Raw genomic sequence first — 25,657 nt, forward strand, 5'->3', positions numbered from 1 at the left:
GAAACTGCAAATGTGCCCCAAGGAAGATGGCACCAAAGAGGGAACACTTCTAAGGGAAGGTTTTCAAACAGCTTAAATAACACTGGAAAAGGATGGTGTAAAGACAACGTTGTCTTTGAAACACAGCAGAGACTCAGTAGTGGTTTCCAGGATTTTGTGTGTAAGTTCATGCTGAATCCAACTGGGAGAAGGATGCCACTGACGTGTTACAAACTCTTTTCATCCACTCCCCACAGCCTCCCCAAAAATGTTCTGGAAAACTGACCAACAGAAAAATTACACACAGGTTTCCATGTGGGATACAGAAGAGGAGCAGATTTTCTTTATTTCTACTTCCTACCAAAAGCAAGTGATTTTTTTTCCTTAAAAAGACACATTCTCTACCTTGCAAAAAGTATGATTGAAAAAATAAGTGTCTTAATTAAAATTATTTTTAATTAATATTAGTATATTATCTACATAGATTAACATTTTATTGGAGGTATTATCTTCCTGTTTCTGGTTGGCCCAGCTCATTGCAACTGCAATTATCATTTCCTATTCAACAGAAAATGACACTGGGGGGAAGTGCCTTCTAAGCAGCTCAGAATATAAAGAATCATTTTACTTTAAAAAGGTTGTCAGAATTCTTTCACCCTGATATATATCCACCTGCATATGCAAGAGTAAGCATAAACATTAGGTTGTGGAATTCAATCAATTTTCTATACTCAGCAGAGAAGCACTGCTGATTTCCAAACGCGTATGTTTTAAGATTATGAGATGCTTTATTAACTTTCAGTGCCTCTGAAATCAGTGTGGTAATGTAAGGTAAAAGTTTATACTATTCTTTACCCCAGTTTCTTACCATTTCTGTTGTGCAGGCTTTTTGAGACCCATAAAATCAACCAATACTTCAGGAACTTCTAATCTACAATAAACAGGAATCCTTTTGCCCAGCATGCAGCTCTGGGTCTACTTCTTTCCCCTCCCCCTCTTATTTTTTCTTTTGACAGAAAGATGCATGAAACAATCAGGGAAAATCACAAGCGCTTTGGGACACAACAATTCAAATGATGCAGCCTGACTGGGAAAAAGAGAAGGAAGTAGAACAGCTCTTACAAACAAAAAACCCAAACAAAACAAAATAAAACCAGGCCCCATTAAGGCTTTGTTTGAGCAGCTAAAATACAAGCCCTGGGACATGAGACAAGACCTTTTCCGACACAACTAGAACTCAAATCTTTATGCAGCTATTATGAGGCATAATTTTATTTCATTTTTTTAAGACCAAAAGTAATATAGACAGTTTATAAAGCAAACTTCAGTGCTGAAATTCAGCTTAGCTGAATAAATGCTGCCCAGTAATCAATTCTGGGTTTTTAAAGTCTTCTACAATTATTAGGAACCAAAGCTGTGTTGGTATCTTCTTGAAAGCAATGGGAATTTGCACTGGATTAAACTATAATCCACTACACCTAACAATCAAATCAGCAACACCTTTACTTCTCAACCAGGACCTCTCACTGTGAACTTTTGGGATTAGTAGATGATTTGGGCTTTCCTCCAGTGGCCTCTTACTTTATATTTGGTTGTTACCACTCATCCAATGTGATAATTATCTCAGTAATTGAATTTCTTCCCGAATTGCATTATTCTATGCAAACCAAGCAGAGTTCCTCCAGCAATTACCCTCGAGAAAAAGTGATTGTGTTGGACTGTCTTCAGCTGAGTCTTCACCAATTTCAAAGTCAACATCCTGCTTAGTTCCTGAAATATCTATCTCATGCTCTTTTAATTTCCCATTTACATGGACACTGAGATAACCCACTGGTTTGTGTAGCACTGCTCATGTCATTAAAACTATTGCTTCCTTTTGCAAAAAAATTAGGTCACTTCCTATACTCCCAAACATATTGCCCGGAAAGAATTTCTTCTCCCACTTAGTTTCCATATTTCCTTAGAAAGATAGAAAAAAGCCTGAGGGGGATCAAGGAAGTCTGGGGAATATACAGAGTATATTGAGAATCAGGTAAATTGAGGAAAATAAATAAATCATTGCTGATTTGATGATGCTAAATAAATCATTATTTCTAGAAGATCAAAATGAAATTCCAGCTGTTCTATCTGCCCTGCTGCTGCTGAGTTTTCCCCCAAAACACAAATTCAAGATTTCCAGGATTCCTGCTGTGTAGAAGATCTCTACTTTGAAAGAGAACAAAACAAAGAAAAGCAGTTTCCCTCTGGGAGATGCAGAGATGCCTTTCTAGGGTTGATCCAAAGTTTTTCTTTGTTTGTGTCCAATGAATTTTAATCCACGCTTCAACGACATCTAACAGGCAAATTTAAAAGAGAGAAACTACGTGCTGCAGCCCTATGATTATTCATGGGATTCTGGAAAAAAAAAACTTCAGTATTTTCATGGGCATGCCTAATGCTGCTGGCTCTATAAAGAAAGGCTTAGCATTAAAAACACAGTAGCAGCTGTCTACAATGTGAGGCAGGAGGAGAACGGCATGGCAGAATAAGCAGGCACCCATCAGTATTTGAAGGACACCAGAGGTAAAAACAATGGCATTAATTGGAAGGGAAAGGATACTGAAGTAGTTTTAAATCAATTTCATCTAAAGGACAGAATGATTTCAGTGTGGTTTTAACAGTAAGTGCTGACAGCTCCTTCATGCATGACACTGCCCAAATCTTCTGGGCAGCTGCGTGGAACATAAACTTAGGTTTTACTCACATTAAGAAATAGGGATCTCTTAAAAATGAAAGCAATTTTTCCTTCTGATCACTCACTTTGATTTTTATTTTCATGCTTTCTTCCTTCTCTCCTTCCTGACTGGGCCATTGTTTCATCTAACAACAATAAATATAACAACAATAAAAAGAGGCTTTGATTGCACGCTAGGAAACCAGTGGAGGGCTAAGGTATGAACAGTCCCAGTTGTTAAAGAGAGCTCTGTTGAAGCATCCTTTTAAAACACAGAAAGGTCTTCCTGTTCTTAGAGTTTCTTTGCTTTCTTAAAAAAGTTTTTATAACTGATTTTGAGGCTTCTTGGGTTTGTTTGGGTTTTTTGTTTGTTTGTTTTAATGTTTTCTGATGTTTTGGTTTGGTTTTTTTGTTGTTGTTGTTTAAGTGGGTGTTAAAACCAGAGTCATCTGCTGAGATCACTCAGTTTATTTGGCATATTCCAACACCTGTCTGGAAGATTCTGTACTTCTACAGAAAGGGGGATGAAAATGTGAGGTGTGAACTCGAGATCAAAAGCTGAGTGCCCAAATATAGGTTAAACAGCCCACCTTAGTGCTCTGACATTCAAAGGCTTAGCTGGGGAATTCACCTCTTATTTGTAAGCCAGGTGATTTAAGCATCTGTGTACTTTAAAATACTCACTAATGCTTTACTAAAATGTCATCAATATTCCTGCTTTTGTCTTATTTAATTTCATTCCCCCGTCTAAGTGTGCTTTTTATTTTAAAAGACATTCAATTACTATCTTCAGATTATTTTTTGCTATGCAATAGAATAAGCTTTTTAAGTGAAAAGATAATGCAACTGTGCAGAGTTTTTTTTGTGTGCACTCTTGAGGATGTAAAAAAGGTCAGGATCCTAACATTCCTCTAAGGATGGGGTTTAACCCAGGACTCTGCTTCATAGCTGGACCTGGCTATCTGCAGCTGAAAGAAGTGCTTTTAATTTAAAAGCAAATGTGTTCATGACATTACACAAACACAGATATCTGAAATAGTACATAGGGGTGTCATTCATCTGTTGTTCCCATCATGAGCCAACACAAACTTTATAGGAAAGGTAGTACACTGAGCCCATCCCTGGGCAAAGAGCTTCCACAGGACTGATCCACTTGGGCTCTGCACTCATGGGCCTAGGAGTGAAGCAGCAAAAGCCTGAGAAACTGCAAGGAGCTGGAGAGTAGAAAAGAGGTGATGAGAAATATCCTGGTGAAGTTTTCACTAGAGAGAGTGAGAACAGACAAGGGGGAAAAAAAACACCAAAACAAATGTTGGGAGCTGCTTGAGCAAATGAGGCCAAGATGTTTTTCTCCTTTACTCCACACAAAGAGAGAAACATTGTTTAAACATCATAAAAGGAAGAAAGGATAACAAGGTATATCAGAATTCACTCTGATATTTTTCATTGCTGATAACAGTGTTTTCATGCTCTTTCAGTGTGCAATATTAAAATGGCATATATTTCAGATATTTTTCTCGCTTTCAGACTCAATGTGACTGATTAATAATAAAATTAGAAAGAAGAGATGGCAAGAAAGTATGAGGAAATACAAGACTTAGACAAAGACTCGTTTTCCAAAGAAAGCCTGTATCAGAAATACTAGTTTAGTTCACTACAGGGTTTTCCATATCTGTATTTCTCACCAAAAGATGCAAGAAGGCAAAACAGAAGCTAACCAAGCCATTCCAGTGCTGCAAACATGCAAATGCAGCATCAGTGACACTATGCTGAAGAACAACAAAAGTCTTACTGCTACTGTGCAGTTGTAAAATTCAATCTAAAAGAGGGATAACTTTCAATACCTCTGGGGTTTTTTTACTGCAAGAACTGTTGAGAATGTTAATAATTTACAGCATTCATCTTGGTATCCTCTACAGTACTCTTCAGACTGAAAACATCTCTGATATTTTGAGAGCAAACACTGCTAGTCAAAGGACTTTAAAAGAAAAAAAAAATCCCACTAGCTTTCATCCAGTATTTACCTATTCCCAACTAGCACAATGTTTCAGAGGCAATTCTCAGTAGCAGTGGTGACACAATTCTGCATTTTGCACTATCTCAGAAAGAGGAGATGGTTTACATTTTGCTCTTACAAGCCCCAAGGCAATGAAAGTCCAGTGCATACCTTTGTGTACCAGGAGACAACCGAGACCCAAGCTGTGCTGCAGCATGAACTGCTCCCTGCCACTGCCTGGGCACAACATTTCACCTCAGTTAGAAAGGTTACACTTGCTGAGCATCTCCTCCTGCATCTCAGCTTTAGCAGCTTTCACATTTTGACAAAAGTTGCTTGAATTAGCATTTCCTTGAATGTAAGGCTTAGGTTTATTACTCTGAACCTCAGCTTGCCCCTAAATGTTTGATTCAGTTAAATCCAAGACAGGACGTGATCTACATTATCCAAGTAAATGGGTGAACACTTGCTGAGAACATTTATTCTTATGGAAATTCAGACAACCCATTTCAAGGGGTTTCCAATATTTGACATGATTTGAAATTTCATGAGTGAACTCGATCTCATTGGATTTACATAATTTGGAAGCTAATGATTAGATGAACAGCATTATAAATCTTTAGTGCCATTGTATATCCATCCACACATGCCCTTAAAACATTACATGGGCCCTATTTCTGATGGGAGTCCATTATTTTCTATTATGTCCTGTTGTTGCATTCCTTTCTAAATACATATTTAAAACTCCTCTTCTATCATGCTCATGATTTCTTCTCCTTTGTAGGTCTGAGTTCCTGCTTACCCACGTCTGTTGGATCACCCCCTTAGATTTTTCACTGCATGCCTTTTCCTTTCTGCCCACCCACCTTTTTCCCTTTTCATTTATGCCACTTACAGTTTTGATCTCTACTTGTGTTCCTCCTGATCTCAGCATGGTTTCCCTTTCTGATGTCTCCCTTCTGTCTTTACTCTGTCCTCTTAGAAAGATTCAGTGAACTGGAGTTGTGACTGCATCTTTAACTCGGCAGGGAACTACAGAGCACTGAATCAGAATACATTCCCAATTAATTATCACACATATGGCTCCTATTCAATTAGCCTCAATTTGTTTTATTGACTGCCAGGGGCAAAAATTTGGGAAAAAGAGATGTTACCAGTTAAGGAGAGACTGCCAAACAGTTAAACTACATCTTTGAATTTTGTATAGCCTCCCTTGAGTGTGAAACTCCAGGCAACTCAGAAAACACTTATTTTAATATCAAACCTACTTGATTAAAGGTGCCTGGTTTTCCTTGCCCATCCTTTCTCACGTTTTCCCAGCTCAGTGTGACTCCACCCGTGGAGTCAAGCGATGAGGTGAGGGCTGGGTTTGAGAGGAGGTGTGCACATCTCTGTGCCACAGCAGGTAGCCAAAGGGCACTCATGGCCACTTGCTCTAGGGGAGATCACAGCTCAAGACACTGAAGAGAAGGGAGTTTCCAGCAGGGCTTCTTTAAGTTTGGGGCTGTACCTGAAGCAACACCCCCCACACCCAAATGCTGTGGGCTTTGTCACTCTGCAAAGCTCTACACTGAAAGGAATTAGACTCCCAAACCTGCCAAGTGTTGCAGGAACAAGTCTGTGGGCAGTACTGGTGGCGTGCAAGACAGAGAGTGGTTACACACTACAGCAGGGAGCAGACAGGGAAGGGTCTTGAGAAGACAGTCAGATGAATAAGCCTAATGAGTAACATTTAATTTCAGAGAGCTCATGAAGAACTAAGGCTGAAGTACACACAAAGATGTTCTTTGTTCTTCAAACGTTTTGGTTTTCTCTATTCTCTCCACCAGTGCCAGAACCATGGCCACAAATGCCCCTGGAGAACAGGGCATAACTTCCCAAAGACCAGTTTATACTCATTTTTTAAGGAGAGGAGCATGATTTCCAAAAAAAAAAAATCACCTCTACTGGGAAATCTGCCAATCTTAAGAGTGACAAAGGAAAAATGGCAGCAGCTTGCTAATATTTCAGCTTTTGCACTGCTGCCAGCCAGGGACTGACATGTACAGCATCAGTGCTATACTCAAGGATACCAAGGCAGGCCTAAGCAAACTTCAGTATAGGCTGTAGTATATAGGCTATACTGGCTGGGCTCTCACAGAACTAAGCACCTTTGAAATTTCCAGAAAGACTGGAAAGTCTACAAATTCACCAAATTCTACATGCTTTGTAAATAGCATTGGTAAGCCCATATGATTCAGAGAAAAGACCCCAAAAATTGAGGCCAAAACCCGCTCATTCATTGGTCCTATTTTTTGGACTTTTAAGTCCTATGCAATAATAAGCACCCATTTCAGGGTTATCTGCATGCTGATAATAATTTATACTATTTTGAAGAGCTCTAAATAAGTTCAACTCTCAATAAAAGCCTGGAGGAGCCCTGAGGCCAACTCAGTGAAGACCTCTCTTAGAAGAACCACAGTCACCAAAGGGACCAGCATTCATCAGTGAGTGAACAAAGGCACTGGAACCTCAGCTCATTTTAGAGCAAACAGAAATACAGTGCTTCTTTCTGGTCAGTTCATAAAAAATGGATAGAAATAGAGGCAATCAGAGAGAAACACAAAAATTTGCAGAGAAATCAGTTTGGAAGAAACTAAAATAATTGCAATGAACAGTAAAACTCAAGGCAACAATGTGGCTTTCAGACCAGGTAGCTGGGAATATTCAAGGAAGCTTGAACCCTAAGTAAGTTTGAACCCTAAGTAGGGCAGTGACAGTAATTAGAACATAACATATGAGATGATATTTGATGAAATAAGGCAAACACTCCCTCCTGTCAATCAGGGGAAAAAAATGCTTAAGTTATGCTATTCACTATAAATCAAAATCCAAACCATTACTGAGCTATAAACATCTGTTGCAGTTGTTCCTCTGTAAACATCACTACTATGGAAGTCTAAAAACATGTGAAAATCAAACAAGACAGGAGGAAAAAGACTAAGAAAAAAAGAAATCCAGTCTTAAAAAGAACAGCTTGAAAGGTCTGAGTATGCAGATCCCAAACAAGGCCCATGGACAGTTACGGGTGAATGATATTTTGTGTTTGGAGCTGGGGTTTTAACAGCTGTAACAGATGAGCAGGCTCACAGGGAAACCAGAGGCACCAGCATGTGTTAAAAATAAGCATTTGGAAGTGGAAGGCCTGTTATTTTATGGGGAAAAGGGAGAGAGCAGGCAGGCACTTTTCACAGCTCCTTTTCCCACACATGTGCATAATGTGGGGTCAACCAGAATTATGTGTACACTGGGAAAACTCTTCCCATTCCACCTGCAGGCTGTCTGTGATGGGCAGGTTAAGTGAGCTGGCAGGAAAAAAAGAAGAAAAAGCCATCTGCACTACATCTGAAGCAGGGCAGGTTTTCCTTGCCCTCCATTCCCAGCTGTGTTAACCCTACAGGTGGTTATTTTCCAGACCACAATGACTGGAACAATAACACAGTGATACACTTTTTAAAAAGATGGAAGAAAGAAAGGCTTACTCACATAGTCCCAAACACAGAGAGGCATCGTGTAATGCCAGTCTGAGATAACTGGCAATTTAATCACAGCCTCTTTAGAGACACCTAATTAATTCAGTTACACCGCACTGTAATTCATTCAAGGCGCTTAAAAGCAAATGCAAGCTGTGCCTTACCCAAAAATAGGCATTGAACCAGAAGAATAGAAACAGGAATGTACAGGAGACAAGCAGCTTGTAAACAGATTCCTGGTGGCAGTTTGCTGTTCGTGGGGACAAGTCACAGCTGCAGCAGGGAACAAACAGGCTGCTCCATGTGATCCAGCTGTTAGACCCACTGGGGAATAAAAGTAAACTTCCTCCTCTGTTCTGTCATTGTCATATCCAAGATACAAAGGAAGATAAGAGGAAGGGAGGAGAAGGACAGAGTCAGGCCGCAGCATGACAAAGTATTCGAGAAAAAAAGCAAAAGCAGAGGAATTGAACAATAGTGTTTGGACAAATGCTTCATGCTTTAAAGTGCCTATACATTAAACAAGATTTACTGCTATTTCCTTTTCCCTCCCTGACATCTACAGCCTAATCATTCCAACAGCTGTGAAAATAGGGACTAAAAGAGCAGTCGTCAAACTGGGAAGCGGGACCAAGGCCAATGGCTGGACAAAACCAGTGTCACAGCAAACCTTCCTTTGTAAAAACACAAACCCAAAAATAACAGAGAGAGAGAAAAATTCTCATAGTTGAACTCCCACAAGGTAACCAGCTCATGAGCAGCAGCCCAGCTTCTCATTTTACATGCCAATCTTTTCAACAACAAAGGCAGCAAAAGCTGCAAAACTGTGATTACAAGAGTTCTTCTTTCTCATTATGTTTCCTTATTGCCTTATTTTGTCTTCTTCTTTGTCATCCTTCCCTTCCCCTCTGAAGGATCCCTGACCTCAGTGATGTATTGGTGTAGTAGACTCTGCCTGCAGTGAGTACCAAAGGGCACACTCAAAACAAACAGCATCTGCTGACTGCAGGGAAGAACACCCATGCTCTGTGCACACACCACAAGAGCCCAAACAGGCACAGCATGAGCCCTGAATTTTGAAGAGCCTGTTAGGAATTTCACAGTTTGCTTACTATCAAAATGAATCTCTTTTCTTTTTTACCCACTTGAGTCCTTCAGCTCCTTGAAAAAACAAACAACACCATTTTAATTCTCCAAGACTTTCAGCTCCAGCTTGAATCATCTAGAATAGAAGAAGCTCAGTCAGAGAAACCTGAGGATTCAAACTCCTCTTTAGCCAGCAGAAAAAGTGGAACTAAAAGCAACCTGGAAACACAAGATATATGTGTGTGCACTCAGAAAACACCAGGTAGGGATAACCAAACCAACATTTTAAGGAACAGATGGATCAGTTGCTCAGCACTCACACTACTGGCCTAGTAGCCCTGTTCTATTAATAAACAAGGTACTCTGTACTTGCTAAAGTTCAAAGTTTCAGCTTTAGTTCCTCATGTGAAATGGAAGTAAGGCAAAGGAGAATCAGAAGTACTAGAGACAAAATGAATACAAGTTTAGGAGTCATCCCATGTACGTATTCTGAGATGCCACAGGTTCAGGCAAAGACTTATTTCCCTTTGATGACAAACCTGAACCTTCTACAAGGCTGTTTTCTACTTCTGAAAGGTTTTCAAGAGGCAAGGTTGAGGTATTTGTTTTAAATGAGGTCATAGAAGATACAGCAGAATTTCTAACAGCAACAAAGCACAATTTTTTACAGAGAATAACATAAGCCTTCTGGTTGAAGACAAAGTTGTAGCTGCTGCTTATTTTGAAAGGACAAGTGGTGGTAGATTAAAGTATTAAAAGGGTTTGGTTTTCTGCACTTGAGGTTTTACAGTTTATGGATAAAATAATTACCTTGCTTTGCAAAACTATTAGCATCAAGTTCTTCGCTTCCCTTAGTGGCAATCACAGATGGTCACTACTCATGAAAACAAGTCACACACATCTCTTGTTAAAGTATTGAGTATCAACCATTTTTAGATACTTCCTGTGAGTATCTCCTGTTCATTTTGTATGAAAAGATTAGACAAACCAAAAGCAAATATAAATGATCCCCTCTATTTCCCCTGACAATAACCTAAAGACTTGACACTAACTATGTGGCAGTGATGTGCCTTCAACAGAGGTTGGTTCTCTAACTGGTGCCTAGAAAGGGAACTGCATGCCTTCAAAATGTTTTGGTTGAAGTAAAATGCAGAAGATGTTAAAATCCTCACTTCCTACTTAATATTGTTCAAAGTTTCTGTCCAAAAATGGGTAGCTGTCTGTGGGATTAGTGGTAGCTTCCTGCCTTTCCATAACTGCCCTCCACTTCACTCCCTTGAAAGAATTAAACTGCTGACCCAGTAAAAAAGATGTGAGAGAGAATTCTGTTAAGATCTAGTCCCAGTGTACAAAACTCAGTTCCCCTCTAAAGGTTTCCACAAATCTCATCACATTCAGAAATGAATACAAAGCCTCCTTATATAACTTGGCTTTGTCTGACTAATTTCTTTATAGATGAGTACATATTCACACACTGACACAAGTCAAAATGCGACAAAAGAAAACTCTTCAAACGAAGATACTCCAAGACAAGAGGTGTGGTTAGTGTGTGGCCCTTCTCACTGGTGAGGCCAAGCCCAGACTGAGCCAATGCAATTTTCCCTTTCTATCACAGTTGTGCAGCTGCAGAGTTACCTGCTGCATCCCAGAGGGTAGCATTTAATCAGCCTAGTTAGTATAAAATGTATTTATGCAGTCTGACTGCTAGTGCCAAAGGCTTCACAGATTTATTTGCTAGCACTAGCTAGCAAGACAAAAAAGGCTGACAACTGGGAGTTTTACTGCTTTTTTCTTTTTCACAGCTTCGTTACTGTGTGTCTGTACAACAAATGCAACATGACGCCTCATCTGTAACACACTGATAATTGCTTAAATACATTTTCAGAACTAGCCAAATAACCATGGGAAAGTAAAACACCAGAAACAAGATTCAAAGATTAACCTCTCATGTCCTAATTTAAGGATTATCTTTGGAAACAAAAAATACCACCAGAAATGAAACTAATGAGAGCAAAACCTTTACAAATAACAAAGGCAGAGATTTGTAAACAGTCTTACTTGTAGTTTTTCTCCCAGAACTTGACTGGTCGTGCGTACGATGCGATGAAGATGACACTGCCCAGAAATGGACTGAGTGGTGTAGAAAAGACTGAAGCGGCCAGAGTTTGAAAAAAAAGCATAGCAGAGTCTGAAAACTGCAAGTTAAGGTAACATGGAAAGGGAGGAAGGCAGGCAGTGTCAAATCAGCCATTACCAGCACGTAGTCAGTGGCTCTTCAGTGCTACAGTTTTATTATTGGGGTGACCCTGCCTAATCCCTGCCTGAGGACAGATGCTAGGCATAGGCAGTGCAGCAAACACCTTTTCCAGCTACCTAAGCTACGTTCTGTAACATAAAAGTGCCTTTCCAGAGTCTGATACAGAGTTTAAAACACACACACATGAGGAAAAAACCAATCTCTTGGAAATTATTTGTTCTCCACACTTTGAGTCTTGCTTTCACCATGTCCAGTGTTCCATTCTGTGGGCTTCTGCTTGTTTTGGAATGACTCTGTATGTGGACAAACTATGCCTCTATGATCCAAACTGCTGGTTCAAAGTCACGTTTTCACATCGATTCTTACTGAGAATTTACTATTCCATGCTGGCCAAAAGCTAAAAAATGTTCAGCATTTCATACTTTTTGAAACATATAAGAAATGAGAAGGTGAGGACAGGGGAGTAGTATCACACATAAACATCATAATGAATGCCTGAATCCATAGCTTACTTCAAATGCAAAGTCATATTTCAGGCTGCTGGAAAGCAAGTTAGGAGATGGATAAGGATACTGAAAAAGATGCAAGTTTAAAGGAACATAAATAAATGCAACCAAATAAAATGTTAGGCTTAAATTCTTCATTAATTCATACCACATCCATGAAATTTTAGGAAAATACTTTCAAACTGGCATAAGACATCAGCTGTTGTTCCTTACACCTCTCTTGGGAGGGAGGTGCAAAGTAAAGAAGCCATAAACTAAAGGAACCACTATCAATGGACAGTGATCAAGCACATCTCAAGCTAAATTTCAGGTAAAATCACCCAATAACCAGAGTTTTTTAGCTTACCCGCTTATAGCAAAATACTTGTGTCCCACAATCCCTGAGACTTCACAAAAAGCCCACTTAAACAAAAATAGCATCATTCTTGGTACAGCATTTCCATAAAACTGCTAGTTAGCCAGGCTTTAAAAGCCATTTGCAAAATCTAGAAACAAATATTTGCCAAAAAATACCTTTCACATCTCTCAAACTTATTAAAGACAGTGATCTGGAACAGTGTCTTTGTGCATTAGTGAGATTGAAAAATGAGCTGCCCTGAGAGTCTAAAGTTTTAAAAAGTAGCACAGAGCAAAAAGCAAGTGCATCAGAAAAGTTGAACTGTCACATTACAGTGCAGTCATAACCAAGCACTGGCTGTGAAAGATGAACAAGTATTTACAAGTGTCAGATAAGGGAAGGAGGCATGGGAGCTGAAGAGAGGAAGAGAGAACAAAGAGAACAGATAAGGGCAGCAAACCAAGTTTTTTAAAGTTTGTACTAATGTAATGATTGATTTAAAAATTGCCACCATCATGAGCTGAGACATTTCACACACCACTGTCAACTGTTTGTGTCTTAGACATAATCAGAAGCAACGGGGGTTTTTTATCAGGAGACATAATGCTCTACTAAATGGACAGTAGAAGACAGTACCCATTTGATTTGTGGAAAGTGATTTTAACTGTTTCATATCTCTAAGCATGTCATGAGAGCAAGCGACAGCATCTGACTCTTACACATATGTAACGAGTGCAGTGGGCAATTATCTATCACAGGGGTATTTTTATTTGAGGACATCCAATTTGTCTGTATTATGTCATTATTTATTTACTTTAAATACCAATACTTTAATTATGTCTAAATAAAAAAGAAGTGTCAAAAACTTACAGGCATACTTTCTTACACTGACCTTTAACCTGACCCAAGTGAGGTTTCTTTGTCAGGCTACATTGTCTAGAAGCAGAACTTGTTTCTGTGTGAATAATGGATTTTCTTTCTAACATGGCCAAAATCAAATTTTGAGATCAAAAACCCCAAAGCTAAAAACTCTTCAGCATTAAATAAAACATTGCCTTTGAGGATTAATTCTTGCAATTTAAAAATCTGTTTAAATTCAAACCAGCTTCAAAACAAGTAAGTGAAAGACTGACATCTTGAAAATCTTCCATCCTCTTCTCTTAACACAAAACTATGTAGTAAGGCCAGCTCAAGTCCTCTGTTTCTCAAAATCCACATTTTTACTTGCAATTACTACAGGCCCCTTCCAGGCACACAACCACTTAGAGGATGGGAAAACTGACTGTCACAGGGCTCTGCTTTCTGATGTTAGAGCTGTAACCCTGAAACAACCAAAGCAGAAACTCTCCTAAACAGGATAACCTCAACTACAAACTCTTTTTCTTCCCCTCAAATTTCACTGTTCCCTTTTTAGGTTAAATCTGCCTTTGAACCACAAACTACACTGACTTTCTCAGCATGCTGATATTTATAGATGCATAACCTCATCTTACCCACTTAAATGCTAGGAAGGGAAGTTGCAGATCTATCCTCAAGTCTGAAGCCCATTCCTGTTCCTGGTATTTTAGGATTAAGAGGGACTTTGAAGGGTCACCTATTCCATCTAGCAGCCACAAGCAGGTTCAGCTAAACCTATATGACTCCTCATAGACATTCACTTAAAATCCCAAAGATTTCTAATGGTGGAGACTCTACAACCTCCACCAGGCAAAGCTCCACACATGCTGCCCTTCATGCTGCACTCCAAGGCATTAAAGTACGCTGAACTATTCATATCCCTGAACTCTGCAGCAAAAGTTCACCCAGGCACTTCGAAATTTTAAAATTTACATCCTGTTTGCAGAACTGATTGAAGCAATTAAGAGCCACAAATAATTAACTCTGTAAAGAAATGGCAGGTTTAGTACCTCTGTAAACTGCAACATGCATTCATCATTACTGTTTGCAGGGTTATGATAACAACAAATAAAATTACCATGCAAAGAGGCAGAGTTATTGCTGTTGTGGGAATATTAACTTCAGCATTTAACCAGTATCTTAATTGCAGCACTGCCTTAGAAGACAGATTTGCATTTACAAAGCATACTATAAATATAAATAATAAAAAGCTAGGCTAGATCACTTTTGCAATAACTCTGTAAACAAACAAAACTCTGGTTTAACTACTTTCCATTTTGAAAATTTAATTGGTAATTTTATCAAGAGCAAAGTTACCACTGCAGAAAATATTTGTGACCAAAGGGAAACTTGTTGAAATGCAATCTTAGTTCTTAAATGTTTTGCTAAATAAATTCATATACACTTCCCAACAGAAATGAAATTTTTTTTATTGTGAAATTCTGGAAGGATTTGCTATGAATAACCTAAACCTCTTTGGACAGATCACTCTTTTATAATGCTTTCCTTCTATAAGAAGACAATCTAAAACTTTCCCTCTGGGAGTTATTCTCTGTGCACTTCCCTCTCTCTGAGGCTTCCATTTATTCTTCCCATCTAGAAACATAAGCATTGTTACTCAACATTGCTTATGCTTCACAGCAAAGAGCAGACGGAAGAAATCGCTCAAGGGAAAAAAACCCAGCCCTGTGGGATGAAAGGGACAAAAACTTAAATGCATATATCTAACAAACAGTACAAAGTGAACTCATCAGTAGGTCTGAACTAGAACCACTTTGTCAACTCATCTTGCACAACTTTGGTTAGCAGGGAAGGTAGAAATTAAAAGTTAGTATCTGGTAACGACTTAGATGTCAACATAGTTACATTTGTTCAGTTAAAAAGTTTTTCAGGGTTGTTTTTTTTTTTTTTTTCTGTATTCAATCAAGTTTCTAACTGAATTTGAATATAAATTAAGTAATTTTTGTTCTAAAAACTCAATATACAGTTTTTAATCCTACAGACACATCATTTGGAGGTCACTGAACTCTGTGTTTTACTCCCCATATCCGAACCTGGAGCTAGCCCTGGAGGAGGCACCAACACAGACTGCTTCTGAAGGATTGCTTTGTTTAAAATGCATTAAAATGCAAAAATCTAGCTGCTTCTGAAATTGAAAAAAAAAATCAGGTCAGTTGCAGCAGAAATTGGCTCACTGAAATGAATTTATATCTGACATACCAACTAGAAACAAGTGAGAAAGAAACTAATATTTGAGAGCTCAGTCAGCCATAAGCCCTGCAATATGTCTGTCACAACATTTCTTTCTGGATGCATCAAAACTCAGTGCTGAGGACTGGGGAAGTAAGTAATCTGCAGAATGGGGCTGGGTGGGAATAAACACACCAGGTTGAGTCAGAGTTCAGTTTCCCAGTTTTGGATCCTATGTCCTATGCAGCCAAAAAAAAAAAAAAACGAAAAAAAGAAAGAGAAAACTGTGTTTCTCAGATGTTCCAAGATTTTCAAATTTTCAAGTAAATTACCTAAGAATTTCAAATCTCATTCAAACACCATAAATAAATTGCATATATGAAGAAGAACTTAAGAATAAAGAAAAACAAATTTATAAAGGATATGAGGTATTGCAAAGAGCTGAGCGAAAACATGGAACGATGACCCCCAGGCAATCTGCCAGGGAGCAATGTATGTCATGATGAACTGCAACTTCTGCAGTAGGTCCCACAGCTGGAAAAAAAAAGGAAAAAAAGAAAAACATTGTCATTTTTTTATGCACTGAGATAATTTCAAAACTAGTATCTGAAAGAGACACGTAAAAACTGTACCCTGGAATAAACATGAGGTATGTTATACTGTATTATTAGCTTTCTTAGGTAGTAAGGTCTTACTTCAGTAAGGCATTAAAGTATATTCTTCATTCAAAATTCAAACTTGCAATGAGGTACATTTTTGATCACCATACTGAGGCAGCTCCCAGATTACCTTTCAGAAGTATGTCTGCTCTAATTAGAAAGTGGGAGAACAGGTTCTGATATTCACTGATTATATATGACCACAAGTCAGATGGATACACGAGAGGAGACTCCGGGAGAAACTGGATACAGTGAACAGAGAAAGTTCAATGTGTGACACGTGGCTGTGCTCATGGAAATCAGACTTACTTCTCAAGAACACACATTCCCAGTTTTTGACTCAATGGGAGAAGCTAACATGATGTAAGCATATGCATGGCATTAATCATGAATTGTAGCTGCAGTTTCAAGACCACTGTATCATAAAAAAGTTGCATAAATATGAGCTTTTATTGTTGTGCAGGGCAAACTGCAAACCACAACGAATTTATTTTGCTTCCTGTAAATTATGCTTGGTGCTTCAACAGTTTCTGATTCAGAATGATGTGTACTTTTTCCCTGGAATACATTTCTCCCCCTCTGTCATTTCTCTTGGCATCAGGCCAAAGCAGATCTTGTCTCATCTATTGCAGAGTGGGTTCCTGACAAACTGTCAGGAAAGATTTGGCCATCAATAGACATTAGTGCTCAACACACAGGGAAGTTGACAGTGAAACAGGAGTATATGCAATATTTCATGCTCATATAGCAAATATATGTTGAATTTCTTGGAGTAATTTTTTTTTTTGAGTTAGTGAAAAACTAGATTTTGCCAACATCCTGAAAGACACTGAACTGTATCAACACTTGTACATTAAAATGCTTCCAGGGAATGTTCTCAAGCACTGATATTGTGCATATTTTTAAACTGCTAGAAAGGCATCTGGGAAGGTTCTGATCTGACTCTTCCAAACAATCTCCAGGAATTCTTTTGAATGAAAACCCTCCATGGTTCATTTCTAGGTGGCAATTCCATACCTGCACCTTGCATACAGACTGAGAGAGTTCATCAGCACAGACACAAGCTCCTTAAGTCACCAGCCCCACAGTCCCACTTGGCCATCTGTATCCACAGTTGCAATGCACTTACAGGATGTTTCACTGAGCTTCCCACAGACTGCAGTACATAATTGCATATCAAATGTGAGGGAAGCAAGAATCACTTGTAGCATTGACCTACTTTGGTCTTTGTGCTACAAAACCATCAGAGAGCAGCTGCTGACTCGGTATAACCAGTGTCACCCTAGCTACAGCTACAACTAATAAACATTCCAGGTGAGATGTAAGCAGTGATTCAACCACTTTCTTTGTTTTGGCATGACTCAAATTAGGAGCAATACACAAAGTATAGATTACACTTACTTTGTACAGGTATAATATTTAAAATCACTAAAGCCCTGATAAAAACAAGCTGTTACAACCCTTCAGTGCACAGCCTGATTACCCCTACTTAGAGAAACTCATACCTTGCTAACTTTGTTTTCTGTCAAAAATACTACATGGGACTTGCAGACTGCAGTATTAAAGTAAGCAAGTAAAACTGAACTGAAACTCAAATGGCCATTTATGTATTTGAATCTTATTTAGCAGGTTGTGGGGTTGCTTTGTTTCACTTCAGTTTTATTTATCTGAAACACCACAATGAACAGCTGGAAGAAAAATTTTATCTGCAAAAAGATTTAAGTGAAGGGCTAGAAAAAGCTGATGACTTGCATTTGAAACTTCAAAAATTTAAAACTGCAGCACAACCCAGCAAAGTTCTGCCAGTTACAGATTGACATCACAGAGTCATAAATCACCCTAGCTGTGCTCAAAGCACAGAATTCACCAAAAGGTTTTCAAATCTCAAATAAAACTCAGGTTTTCCATTTACTAGGAAACCAAATCCAGGAGGACACTCTTCTGGCTCTTTGTTCCAATATATAATTTTCAGTTGTTCTTTAATATTTACACCTTGCAAAAGTTGGCCCATGAAGCCCAGGTTCCCTGTTGTATCTAACAAATCCTACTGCTTCTGCACTCCCCACTGCTTGAACTTGCTGTTGTTTCTTCCAACACTTTCCTCTCAGCTAACACTTCCACAAGACAGGCAAAGGAGCTCATTTCCATTCGAGAACATGAAGCAAGAATGCTTTAGTGAACCACTCTTGGTTTTTGAAAGCCTTACAACACTGCACTTAAAAGCCTGGAAATGTGTGATTTTCAAGCTATTGCTTTCATTAAGAGTTGTCAAGTGCCTCTATTACCTCTTAAATCCCTGCTTCCAGGGCATGTTCTGCAAAATGCCTTCAGGGTAATATGCCATTAGCATTTTACATCTCTAACTATAATTGCTAAAGGTGATGTCATCTACCAACTACAACCCGAAGATTTAAAAAGGAGGACTTGGCTTTACATTTTCTCTTTTTCATTTTTCTAGAACGATCTAAGAAACTGTTTCTCCTTATCAGTTTCATCCAATTTGCAATATGCTTCCTCCTATATCTGATAGGGGAACTCACAGAGCTTTTCTTAGAGAAAGAAACTGAAGCTGCTAAAAATTGCCTTTATAAATAGGGGAGACTGAGCTATTCTCTTATTCCAACTACAACTAGCTGCATTTCAACCTTCACTAATCTGAAGACATGAGCTAAAGAGGAAAACCTTAATCTCTTTTACATTGTCAGAAACAATACAGAATGAATCCGAAAGAGAGAGAAAAGGCAAAGCCCATCTGGGCCTGAATCTGTTGAGGAAAGTAAAAGGCCACAGAAAGGACTTTTACAGGTGTATTGACAGCAACACACAAACCAGAAAAAAATCACACAGACCTGCTGAGGGATGGGGCAGGGGACTTGGTGACAAAGGGCATGGGGAAGGCCAAAGTACTCAATGCCTTCCTTGGCTTGGCTTTACTAGTGACCCTTCAAGGCAGAGGCCCCTCGGAGCTGTGAGGAAGCATGGAGAAATGGAGACACCCTACATAGCAAAGGATTAGTTAAAGGCACATCAAATCAAACTAGAAAAAACTCACTTCCATGGGACCTGATGGGACACCTCAGCCCTTCTGTGAAAACCATACCCTTGTGTGGTTCTGTGAAACACACAAATTATCCCCAGTAGAGTTCTGTTTGAATGAGGGTGAGGTGTAACAGTGCTAGATACAAAGAGGGAACCTTCTAAAGACAAGGTGAAAAAAATAGTCTCTGGTGAGTTTTAACCCTCTTTTTATAATCACTTCTTAAGCATATATAAAAGATTAATTTTTATTTAACGCTTCTGCATTCCAGTTTAGAATGATTTATAAAAGAATATTTTTATTAAGCCATATTAGACCTTCAGTGTTTTCTACTGTTCAATAAGCAGAAACTATTACATGTTTATATATTATTTATAACATATAATTATATATTATGTAGGGGGCATAAAAGTTCTAATATTCCTAGATATATTTATGCATGTGACAGTTTTACACAGTAAACAGTTTTTCAAAGTCTTTGATAAAGACCTTAATTATCAGCATGTTTGGTGAATTTAAACCAGCACTACCGTCGAGTAAAAGCGCAGAACACGCATCTTTCATGTTTATTTTATGCGGACACACATTTTACCTTCATCATCTTTAAGTCTTCTATGAGTTCTGAAGCCTCTACAGATTTCTGGTGCACCAGTGAGTAATAAACAAAGCAAAGGCAAAGACTCATCTTCCCAGGATTTTCTTTAAATCGGGTTATTCTTACTTAAACAAATTTTATGGAAGTTAGTTAACATACATGAAAAATGAAAGATTTGTGGAGTCTGAAACATCACTAAAATTGTGTATTCTTTTCTCAGTTTGGTAGATTTTAATAAACTAGGCAGAGGTTAACACCTGAATTTAAATGACTCACTGTGAGATGGAGACTATGCAACGCTCTCAGCTTTTAGCAGCCCTTCTATGTGTTTGGCATCTGCTAGGATTTTGTGTGGGCAGGCTTCTTGGCAACTCTGGGACTAAATAATGCATAAACATTAACATTTTCCTGCTAAGTTTAAATTTTCCTATGTTTTAAAAAACTGTGTATATATATACACATAGGTTTTAAACAAAAATAATGGTCATATATATAAATATATATAGCTACATGCTCTACAGGCAACACAAATTGAGATTAAAAAAGTTAAGTGCAGAAAGAAATTATTTAGTTTGAACAGGTATTTATTTATATTCCTCTTTAGATCCTGTGACCTTGAGATGATTTGAATTAAGATTCTGAGAGGAGTATTAACTTCTTCATGTTAAGCTAATTCTGATCAAGTGGAAACTCCAGCTTTCAGAATTAAATTCTAATACCTACTGATATATTTTTATTTTCTTTTTGGTATGTCAATAAAAATGAATATACATGAAGAGTGAAAAGCTGTAAGTATGCATGTGTTTAAGGACATAAAATTAAACTTGGTGGAATAATTTTACTCCTGTTCGTGGCTTTGCTTTGCAAATCATTGACTTTTGGGTTTTTATTTAACACCATTCGAAACAAACTTCACCTATGAAATTCTGCAAAACAAGATTTACTGGAAATACTAAAGGTTTTTAATGCTTGTGTCTTAAGTCATGGTGACATTCTATGGTGTATTTGGACAGCTGTGTTTGAACCTACAACAAATACTTTCCAGGATATCTTTATCTGCACATGCTTACAGACACTTGAAGCCTTTATATTGTGGGCTTCAAAATCATTGTCTAATGCAATACATACAAGAGGATCAAAATATAATCAGTCAAGTCTCTGATGTCAAAACTTGGAGGAAAGAATATATTCCTCAAGCACAACATTCCGTACTTAAGAGTGACACTGTACAAAACAGGCATGGTTTAAGCAGTCTGAGCAGCAAGCCTTGAAAGCCTTACAATTGAAGTTAAATGTTAGCCAGATGTAATTATGGTAAGGATTATGACAATAAGATGATGATAAAGCCTAACAGAGCCCTAGATCTGCTTATGGCAGATGCTGCTTCTTCCTACATTGTCAGCTGATAGCAAGAGCCCAGGGAAGAAACCTGTGGCACTGTAAAAAAACAGACTCACATATTTTGCCCAAGGTGGGCAAAAGGTGATAAGCTTAATAAGAAGAGGGCCAGACAAGCAAAATAAATCAGTGCAGCTGGGAGTGCACTCATCAGCTGCACTGATTCAGGCATTTTCAGCAAAGCCTTCACAGGCATGGATTCTGTCAACACTGTATCTTCCCAGAAATTTCCTTTTCGAAAGGACTGGGCCCAGGCAAACCTCAAGTAGTTGAACAAAGCCGAGTAAAAGGTCCTGCATCTGGGTTGGGGCAATCCCAGGCACAAACACAGGCTGTTCAGAATGGATAGGAGAGCAGCCCTCTGAGAAGGACTTGGGGATGGGGGTGGGTGAGAGGGTGGACATGACCCAGCCATGGGCACTCCCAGCCCAGAAACCAAACATGTCCTGGGCTGCATCCAAAGCAGTGTGGGCAGCAGGGCCAGAGAGGGGATTCTGCCCCTCTGCTCTGCTCTGGTGAGAGCCCACCTGGAACCCTGCATCCAGCTCTGGGGTGCCCACCCCAAGAAAGACATGAACCTGTTAGAATGGGTCCAGAGGATGGTCAGAGGAATGGAGTGCCTCTCCTATGAAGAAAAGGCTGAGAGAGTTGGGGCTGTTCAGCCTGGTGAAGAGAAGGCTCCAGGGAGACTTGAAAGCAGCCTTCCAGTACAGAAAGGAGACCTACAAGAGAGCTGGAAAGAGGGGCTTTTTATAGGGGCCTGGAGTGATAGGAGAAGAGGGAATGGTTCTTAACTAAAAGAGATTCAGATGAAGTATTAGGAAGAAATTCTTCACTAGGAGGGTGGTGAGGCACTGGAACAATGCCCAGAGAAGCTGTGGATGGAAGCTGATCCATGGAAGTGTTCAAGGCCAGGTTGGATGGGGCTTTGAGCAACCTGATCCAGTAGAAGGTGTCCCTGCCCATAGCAGAGGAGTTGGAACTCGATGATATTTGAAGTCCCTTCCAACCCAAGCCATTCTAGCATTCTGTGGTAAAAGTGGACATAAGAAAAAATACCAAGTTTGCACTGAAGTTCTCCAGATTTCTCTTTCAGTGCCTGCATCAACACAGACAGAACAGGCCTCCATCAGCATGAATGCACATGAACATAAGTGCATACTGAGCCATACTGACCCAGGAAGTGGGTGTACGTCTCCCTGAAGCCCCAAATGCACTTGCCCCATTCTAGAGAAAATTAAAAAAAAAAACAAACAAAAAAACACCACAAAAAAGAGAGAGAAAATGTAAATTGTAATGTGTAATGAATGAAGTCTGACAAAGAGGTCAGTGACATAAGGCTGAATGAAAAATCAATTAAACCATTCCTCCAGTATTAAGAAGAAAGATGAACTGTACAGTGCCCAAGAGAGTTAAGGAGTCTATGGAAAATACCACTGGGATTATCATGTCAAATATCAGATGTAGCCTTTGGTATTTTACTCAGCAGAAAGTGTCTTAAAAGGGTTTATATGCCAGATATCAAAAATTGAGGGAACATCTGTGAGCCAAGAGGGTACAGATGATTAAGACATTGGATTTCAGTATGCACAATGGCAAGGAATGGATAAAATATGAATTAACAGACTTAGACCCAGAAGCTTTGAAGTGAAACATCAGATTTAGAGAAGGATGAAAAATCAGAAGAGGAAAGAAAAAAGAGTGAGGCTTTTGAATTATAAGTCACACCTAAATCAATGAGACATGCCAACTAACCAAGAGTTTTATTGCCACAAAGGCAATAAAAAGATCCAATAGGTTAATTACTTGACTTCAACAAAGCACCAAGAAGGTCAATGCACTTGGCAGCACTTTCTCATAAAATGAAGGAAAACAAGATGACACACAATTTCTTTCCTGTCCAAAGGATTGTGCTGCAGATGAAAGTTAAGCCTGATCAGCAAAGGTCTGCCAGGTTGCTACAAACTGGCTGCATTTGTTGGATCTACTTTGACAAAGACCATCTTTCATAAACATGTGATCTTGGATACTATATGAGAAAGAAGTATACAGAAAGAGAAAGAATTCTTATAAAAATGTGGATTTCTCTTTAGCTGGAAAATGTATTCTGGGAAAGAGGAAAAAATATCAAACAGGGAAATTGTATATTTAAGCGAGCTCAGCAGGAATAAGAGTACTTAGGCAAATAAATTCAGTGTTAATGAAGGCAAATTTAACAAGCTCTGCTTCTTTGATTATTTTGCCTTATGCATGAAGACAAATTCAGAACCCTCAGAAGACTTGATAATAAGAAAATATAAGGTGATTTCATATTTTTTGTATTGCTAATTAGTTCATACACACACACAAATTAGGAGGCCATTAAACTACCTGACAGTAACATATAAGACAGTGAAAGAGCTAAGAAGTTGTAGTCCTATACATTTGAAGTTTAATGGCACTTGGGCTTATTATTCCCATTCAGATCTGTGTGGTAGATGAGTGTGTAAGCCAGGAGTGGCTCACACTTTAAGGCTTAAAAAGGAAGCTTCACAGATTTGTAAAAAATCCATATTCCAAAGTACAATTTCTCAGTTGTGCTGTAGAGATGAAAAAGTTGCTGGTAAGAGCCAGTTTAGCAGCATGCTCCCAGGAGTGAAGGGACTGGCAAGAACCTCCGCTAGGCTTTTGTAGTAGCCAAGAGCAGACTACAGCCAGGAGCATCCACAGCACAGTACAGAGCTTTTTGCTGTCTTTGCTCCTTCAGCTCAACATCAGCTCTGCTTCAGGTTCCAAAAGCAGTTCAGGGAGATACTATGGCTCCTTTCCACCAGCAATATTTAGAGGATGCCTGTGGCACTGGATGAAACGGAAAAACACATTTTTAACAGAGCACAGCAGAAGAGCTGGGGACAAGTCCTGCCCTGAGCATCCTTGTTAACATTCAGCCAATTTCAAACTGATATCCCTGCTGTTTGAATGTTTTGCATTCACTTCTACTTCACACCTAAATACTGGTTCATTCTTGAGCAGCTAGTCCAGACACCCTTCAAAAGCATCTCACACATCTGCCACGGAAGGCAGGGCTGGGTACATTACTGCTTTACTTTTTGTTTTCTTGTTTTTATCACACTGAAGAAAAATGGACTGGATGAGCCATATCATCACCTAACCATCCATATGCTCTTCCTCTGATAGCTTTTGCATATGTTAGAGCTTTTCCTCAGTTAAATATTATATCAGAATAATAGACAGCAAAAGAATGGAAGAAAGGTCCATCTTTTCATCAGTTCCAAATAAACTATCCAAACTATTTATTATTCCCACTTTTTTTTTTACTCTGTTACAAGAAAGAGTCTCAGAATTTTTCCTAGTGTTAAAAGTCTAGGAAGAAATCTCCTAAGTCCTATTATATATTCCATCTTTGCTATGCCTAGGAAGAATATATTCTCCGTTTTTTGTGGGTTTCCATTTTTACTTAATGTGAACATTCTTATTAACCTTTGCACTGACATTATCTCCTAAAACATCCAGGGAGAACAACTGGCTCATTTGAAAAGTTTACATGGAGTCATATAGACCAAGACTGTCTTGATTATCTGGTTTGACTTCCTGCAGAATATACATCAGAGCATTACACCCACACATGCTGAATGAGCAACCACAAATTTTTAAAAGGCCATTCAGCTCTGATTTAAAGATTATAGACAACAGGAGTTTTGGACAGAAGATTCCAGGTTGTAGTCAAGGATACAACCTGATAGCACTACATGGAAAGTCTTAGTTTAAGAAAGACGAAGAAGTCCTGTTTCACTTGAATTAAAAGCTGCAATCATTCTCAAAAACAAGTAAGGAAATATCTCCAAAATGTTTATCTTGCTGCCTTCCCAAGGCAATTTGAAATACAAAATAGCATACTCTGCATATGCCTAAATCAACATTTAGTGTTTTCATATTCTGTGAATTTCCAAAATGTAAACAACTAATCATTTTTTAAAATAATTGAATTAACTGTGTCACATTAATAAGTCTACAATGTTAAAAAGACAAAAAAAAAAATTCTCAGGAAGAGAATTGAGTAGACTCTCTTGTTCTCTGTTACCTCAGTGTGGGTGTTTTGGCTAAGAGAGATGAAAATCTGTGAGCAGCAATTCGGACTTTCATGTCCCAGCTTGCTCAGGGAGCAGTATGCCCATTTGGAGTTTCTGATTTGACTAAATTACATTAAATTAACAGTACAATGGGGAAAACAAGGGAAGCACAATCTATTTAGAAATACTCTACAAACATTATTAGCAAAGTTTTATTCCATATAATCTGCATCAAGAGTGACTAGTGAGTGCAGTTGTGAATGTCTGTTGAATTTAGATTCTTTCTTCCCCAGTACCTAGTAGAAGAAAAAAATACTATCACCATGTTTTGAAAGCAGGCAAAGCTTTTTGTGGGGTAAGCTTGCTTAAAAATTGCCATCACTATGACTAAGACAGTGCTTCTAGTGTTCCCTAATTAAGAGAGT

The 25,657-nt window shown here is 38.7% G+C and overlaps 1 protein-coding gene across 1 annotated transcript in view; it reads right to left on the reverse strand.

Moving 5' to 3' along the window:
- PCNX2 (pecanex 2) overlaps positions 1-25,657 on the reverse strand; it is a 151,371-nt gene that overhangs the window by 42,900 nt on the left and 82,814 nt on the right. Inside the window, 2 exon segments of the mRNA XM_054514349.1 lie at positions 11,345-11,473; positions 15,898-16,007. Coding sequence (XP_054370324.1) covers positions 11,345-11,473; positions 15,898-16,007 — 239 coding nt within the window.

This window comes from Molothrus ater, chromosome 3 (assembly GCF_012460135.2).
Source record: "Molothrus ater isolate BHLD 08-10-18 breed brown headed cowbird chromosome 3, BPBGC_Mater_1.1, whole genome shotgun sequence".
NCBI lineage: Eukaryota > Metazoa > Chordata > Aves > Passeriformes > Icteridae > Molothrus > Molothrus ater.